The sequence below is a fragment of the Pyxicephalus adspersus genome, chromosome 6 (genome assembly GCF_032062135.1).
Source record: "Pyxicephalus adspersus chromosome 6, UCB_Pads_2.0, whole genome shotgun sequence".
NCBI classification, from domain to species: domain Eukaryota; kingdom Metazoa; phylum Chordata; class Amphibia; order Anura; family Pyxicephalidae; genus Pyxicephalus; species Pyxicephalus adspersus.
In genome coordinates, this window is record NC_092863.1 from 100,353,302 (window position 1) to 100,360,143 (window position 6,842).

The 6,842-nt window shown below is 38.9% G+C and overlaps 1 protein-coding gene and 1 long non-coding RNA gene across 3 annotated transcripts in view; one reads left to right on the forward strand and one right to left on the reverse strand.

The window, feature by feature from the left end:
- LOC140332281 (urea transporter 2-like) overlaps nt 1–6,842 on the reverse strand; it is a gene marked incomplete in the record, with an annotated part of 39,943 nt that overhangs the window by 26,716 nt on the left and 6,385 nt on the right. The window contains 1 exon segment of one of the 2 annotated variants that reach the window (XM_072413513.1): nt 6,620–6,757. Coding sequence is in view for 1 of the 2 variants with exons in the window: in XM_072413512.1 (XP_072269613.1) it covers nt 4,632–4,685 (54 nt within the window). 2 annotated transcript variants of the gene reach the window in all.
- LOC140332282 (uncharacterized) overlaps nt 1,281–6,842 on the forward strand; it is a 69,180-nt gene continuing 63,618 nt past the window's right edge. Inside the window, exons 1-2 of the long non-coding RNA XR_011921097.1 lie at nt 1,281–2,031; nt 4,472–4,544. This is a non-coding gene — a long non-coding RNA (uncharacterized lncRNA). The remainder of the gene's footprint in view (nt 2,032–4,471; nt 4,545–6,842) is intronic.

The following is a 6,842-nucleotide window of genomic DNA, read 5'->3' on the forward strand; positions in this document are numbered from 1 at the left end:
AGGTCAGTTACCGTGACTTTGCTTTGACTTTACAAGCCAACGTCTACATGATACTTAACACATAGAGAGGAACTGAGGAACATTGACTTTTTGTAAAGTAAACTGAATGCATATAAAAAACAATCATATAACATTTTCACTAAACTGTGTTTTACAGGGCTTGGTACAGGAATTACCAAGAAATGTGAATACATTTGCTATATTGCTATTCTAAGAATATAAACATTACTACTACGGGGTGCTTTCATATGCTGCATAACCGGCAGCTGACCCTGACATCTTCTTCTATTGGTTTGTAAAGATTTGAATGGTTGGGGATGCTGATACTGATTACATTGGAGTCCATATTGCAAGTTTAAAGGGGTGTATGGGTTTTGGTTTTATAGGGGTGTAATGTGTAGCATGCTTTGTATATATTGGGGTAGATTTTTGCTGGGTGTAATAGGCTGTTAGATAGGTACTACGCACTGAGGGTTTTTATCTTTGTTTGGGTTAAGTGTGTTAATGCCAACGGCTGATAAGTCTACACATCTACATATTGTCGGACCTAACGTATATTCCTATCAGTCCTTTCATTTTGTTGAGCCATCCCTTCCACCTAGTAGGTTCTGGTAGTCCAACTCTAGACCCCTTCCTTACCATAGACCCTCATCAGCAATACGTTATGCTTTTTTTCATGACTCTCTACTGGACAGTAAAATTACACGCTAGGTATTTAGTGTTCTGAAGGTAGCAGAATAATGCAGAGAGCACCACCAATGTGATGGATTCAGCACTAATGGATACACAGTGGGTGCAAGACAGTATACCTTATTTATTAAAGCTCTCCTAAACTATTGAAGCTAGGTGATCCAGCAAACCTGGAATGTCCTGAGAACATTTGCCAAATACTAGCAAATGATTTTAGGAAATCTATTTCAGATTTGCTGGATCACCCAGCTTCACACATGATAGTCTATCTTCTCCAGTCTTGGAGAGCTTTAAAATATCAGGCTCAATGTGCTCGAGAGCTGAGGTTATGATGCCCTGCTGGGTGTCATTCAAACTTTCAAAATATGAGGATCTTATCGCAAAGAACAGGTATTGCGAGGGACAGGATTAAAGGTAGGTAATGCAACCTTTTAGGGCATCGGTCGCCAACATTTTCAGGTCGGAGGACCACTAAAATCACCGGCTCCTGACTGCACATGCGTAGGGAGCCTGGTGTCACTCAAGGGAGGGGGACCTCCCCCAAATTGACATAATTTTGACATAACCCCACCCACTTTCCCATTGCAGATCTGAGCCTGCAATGGGAGAGTGGGGGGGTTGTGTGCAGGGACAGCCTGCTCACCTTCCTGAGCCTGGGAACTGTACGGGGGACATGGGCCGTGGCCCTGGCCGGTGCGTCACCCCAGCGGGGTCCTTATCCTGACTCTGCTCGGGGATGCACTGACCAGAGCCGGGGACCCCAAATTTTCTCGCAAACCACCAGTGATCCGCAGACCACCAGTCGGCGACCGCTGTTTTAGGGATTATTGACAAAAAAGCCTAGAGCCTGGCATGAATTTTCTCCAAAGAAGTCAATGTTGTCTTCCATTTGTGATGTAAATATGGTTACCTCCATATGATTACGATTATCATTCTATCTATCTATCTATCTATCTATCTATCTATCTATCTATCCATTCATCTATTAATCAAATATTTTAAAAGTTACTCCTTTCTTTAAAACATTGTGCTTCAAATAGAACTGCATGTATCTAATATATATAGTTTATCAAAAGCAAAAAAAAATGTCATTTCTAGGGACACAAATATGTGACTGATGGAATAATCTCACACAATAGGCAGCTATGCATATTCTAAATGGTTTAGGAGTCAGCTATCCTGACTCAGCCAAAACCGGCGTTTGCTGCAGGACAGGATTAGAATCAGAATGAACATTGCCATTCCAGCATTGTAAAACTTGGCAAGTGATGGACATTTTTCCTGAGAGTTACTGAAAATCGGCACCCCTGCAGTCTAAATATACAAGAGAATGTTTAGCAGGTAAGAACATAATTGTCCACTACAGAAAAACAAACATCAACATGCAAATTTAAAGAAGAACTAGTACATAGAAATGGTTTATATATTTATATGTGTGTGTGTATAGAAATTTTTCCAAAAGAAACACACACATAAATAAATATTTATATATATATATATATATATATATATATATATACATAAATATATACTCTGCTAGGGATGCTTACCTGACAATGTTCACATCTTCTTTACAATGTGCATGCGCAGTAATGACAGGAATGAGCTCCTACCATGCATATAAGTGGCATATTGGCTCAGTGGCTGGCACGCTTACGAATCTCAACCATGACACTCTCTGCATAGAGTGTGTATGTTCTCTGTGTGTTTTTTGGGTTTCCTCGCTGAACATACTCATACTGTAGGTTAATTGGCTTTCTTATGACTAGGGGCCGTCAATTGTGAGCCATTCTGATGAATGGGCTATGGACATTGCAAAGAAATGTGTAATGTGTCAGCATTATATAAACACAAGATGGTAGTTCATTTTGCCACAGCCAATCAAGATTCTGATAATAGGGAAAATCAAAATTGATCTGGAAGTAGGGGCGGATATAGGTAGGTGAAAACTGTGCTGCTTCACTAGGGCCCCAGACTCCCCCCCGCCCAGCCAACGGGGGCCACATCCACCATCGCCTTCAGGTTAGATTAGATAAGTTCTGTTTTAGGTCTCTTAGAATCATAGACCCACAACAAGCATTCTTACACTCGTTAAAAGTCAAGGACATAGAAAGCATTGATCTCAAAGCCTCCGAATGACAGCCAATGAATTATCATTCTCAAAGTATAGTTTAGCAATGGCAGCCTGCATGGTATTCTCTTATGAGTCCCTTTTACCTTAATCCATAAACACCTACTCATAAACCTTCACCCAAGTCTAACCATTTTATATGCCCCTGTAGAGTGGCGATGGTGTCTTAGAGAATGTAAACTTTTTATACCCTTACCGGGTGTGTTTTGTTTGAAATATAAAAGTGAAATCCTGTTTAAGGCAGATGGTGACAGCCTACTCCAATGATCTTTGTCCTCCTAGACTCATTTGTTTCTTTGATCATACAAAAAATACTACAATAGCGTAAAAGATAATAAAAAATGGTATCATCCAGTTTACAGAGTATTGTCCATGTCTATGTCTATATTAGGTTTCTTGAACTTTTTACCATGGCGAACCCTTGAAATAACTTTCAGGTCTTAGGGAACCTCTTCCTTAACTACTACAGCCAAAGCTCACAGTATTTTAGTGTGGTGGTCATTGGGGGGCAATGCCTCTTACATTAAAAGCCATTGGGAATGCTTCCACCCTTACATTTAGCCAAAAAGACCATTGGAATCTGGTATACTGACCTGAGAGTCACAAACTACTCAAGGAACCCCTAGCACCCTCTTGAGGAACCATATGGTTTGTGGAATCCTGTATGAGAAATCCTGGTCTATACTGTGTTTTATTTGCAACTCATGGTTTGAGGGGTCTATCACCCCTTCTAGGTCCAAAACTAGAAAAAGTAGACAAGTAAGGTGTAGAACTTGTACCTGTACTGATTAGACCTAAAAAAAAGGGTAGACCCTTGAAAGCTTATCCTGAAAAATGAATTGTTAGTGTAAACAATCAATACTCAAAGAAGCATGGCCGTTCTAGACACATTGATTGGATCCCTTGAAAGAACCGCCTGTGTCGAGGAGGGTCAGACTCAACATTTCATGACAGCGGTCTGACTCTCCAGGGTGCCAAAGCCAAAACTCTTTTGATTTAGAACACAAAAATTGTAACATGGATCAACCTGATTTGGAAATTCTGAATTGGATTTTGTATTCCTTTAATGAGCTGCTCTATACTTGTCAATGGCATGTATATCATATATAATTATCAATGACAGGTATAGCATGACTCAGCCAATCCAGCAACTGGACAATGACAGCTGTCATCATCCTACAGCCTACTACACCTATCATTGATGGGTATAGTAATGTTGGATCAGTATTAAGATTGCTCATATTCCAAGTTCTGACATGGGGTCTGATTTATTAAAGCTCCCCAAGGCTGGAGAGAATACACTTTCACCAGGGAATCTAGGTGATCAAGCCTGGAATGGATTTCTTCAATGTGATTTGCTTTTTGCTAGCAAATGCTTTGAATCCTGGACCAGATCCATCCCAGGTTTATTGGATCACCCAGCTTCACTGGTGAAATCAGGACCATGAAGTCAAAATAGCTCCAATTCATGTTCGATTTGTCTCCACTTAAAACTGTCTAACAAAGACTAGTTATAGATAGGTTCAGAAATTACCAGTTTTTATGAACTCAACACAAAATAATAAGAAGTTCAAATGACCTCATTGCTTTGGGGACAACTCAGAATTAAGGATATATTCTCATTCTTCCTCACTTTTATTTCCATGACAGTGGCCACCAAGACAAGTAAGGGGAGCGAACCTCCTGATTGGAAAACACAGAAACCAATGAAAACCTGATAAGGGTAATAATCCATCACCGCTCTATCCAAATCTAAAAATCAATGTTGCTGAGTTGCAGATGTTGGGTATTCCTGGCAATCCTGGCTTACCTTGCGTGTGCTGGGAATAAATGAACTCCCGTGCGCCTGTGAGAGTTTTTTCATCCTTGCCTGGCCAATCAAGATGGCCAAAGAAGAGAAGGATGATGAAGATGGTGGCGTCCTGTGACAGAACGAGGACAGATGAGTATCGCAGATTTAGTTCCACTTTAACTAGAATAGAAGAGCTTAAATGAGCAGTTTCCCAAAGCTTTTTCATTGCCCCTAAAATCCAGCTAGAAGTTGTTGTAAAGCTACAGCAAGCTTCCGAATTCAAATTTGCATTCAACACCACTAGAATGGAGATGATAGATGCTTGGCGGACACCAAAAAGCTTCTTGGAGCTTGTTAATTGATTTTCTTTTCGTACATGATGTTCTACTACCAGCTATTTACATTTATTGTTCTCAGAGTAGAGCTGGAAGAAACTGAGCCAGAGCTGAGAAATCCGCTTCACGCCTTTTAAACATTTTTAAAGTCTGATATTCTCAGCCTGGAATTTACAAGTAAAAAATAAAATGGTGAGGTCTACACAACATGACCCAGACAATGTAATAAAGCACCATCATAATAAAGAAGAAAAATAAAAGAAACATAAAATAATATATATGGGACAATTTCTCTTTGATTTTTGTTAAGCTTTTATGTTTTAAAACTCACATACACACATACTGTATATATATACATATATATAATTTTTCTATTTAAAAGTAATAATGGAATTTGCATGGATTTGTGTTGAGTTTGTTTGCCAAAAAGTCTCAGAAAGAAAGAACAGCTTACAATGCAGTGTATAGTATTTGCTTTTGTTCACCAAACAATAGATAACCCAATCTCTTTCCTAATGGGTCAGCCCATAGCTGCCATATGTGTCATTTGTATCAAAATTTTAAATTTTTGGGCATTGGTATGTCCTCCATTGAAATATCTTTCTTTGAATGCCTTTGTATAGCAAAAGTTTGTCTCCCAAATCGCTAGAATTTAACAAGACTTCTTGCCCTACCCAATAGGGTTATTAAAAAAATAATAATAATAAACACTTTTTTATATTGAGCCAACAGATACAAACCTGGAATGGATTTCTTAAAGGTCATTAGCTATTTGTTAGCAAATATTTTCGATCCCGGACAAGATCCATTTCAGGTTTGCTGGATCATCCAGGTTCACTGATGAAAGTATATCCTCTCCAGCCTTGGAGATCTTTAATAAATTAGGACCAATGTGAGAAATGGATAAAGTTATAGAGAAAACAATGACTTTAGGTTATTGTTGCTAAGGTTGGTTCTGCAAACTTTTGTGTCATGGGGTGTACTTATTTTCCCTCACCTGATTTCTCCACCTTGGCTTCATTCTTGGTAAAAAATAATGATATAGTGGAATCTACTGTCTGTTGTTTTCCACCAGAGGATAGATTTAAATTGTTTTAGAACCTGCTAAAGATGATGATTTTGGTCCTGATAGGTAAAACTCAAGAAGTGAAACAACTGCATAATATGCACTAATACACAGCTAAAATAACAAAATATATAGAAATGTCAAACGTGACATTTTCCTTATTTTACACATTTTTGCTTGCATGTCCAGCTGTCATCTTATAGTGCTGGAGGACATAATATGGGGGCATATGTCAAAACTCTCACCCCTTCCCATGCTAGGTATACACACTAAGTGGTTGGACCTGTTTGATGTCCTCTGTGTCACGTCACAAGAATTGCATGCCCCCTGGAAGCTGCATTGCCTCCTGTAACCTCAACATACTGCAAGCATTAATTGGCTTCAGATTTAACTAATCTCATTTCATATAATTCCTTTTACTTGGAGCACACAATGTCCTGACACCAGGCTGGCACACACATGTTTATGTATTGTAATTTATTGATTGTTCTTCAGCAAGGATACCGTGTCAACCGATAATATAAAGCAGCATTGTGTAAAGTTACAAATTGTGTCTGCACTGTAACAAGGTACAGTAGTTATGTAATAGTTAAATAATATCTCACATTCACAGGCCATTCACACTTCTGCACTTCAGGTGTTCTTTCCTGTATCCCAAACTCCGGATGACTTGCGCAGAGACTTCTGGAGTATTGTTATAAATAATTCACTGCTAACTAGCACTTACCCGGCAATCCTATAAACTGAGAGAAGCCCAATAAAAAATGCAGAAGTGCAAGATAGCAACATATACAAAATATAATATATTATTACATCATCTCCCTCTAT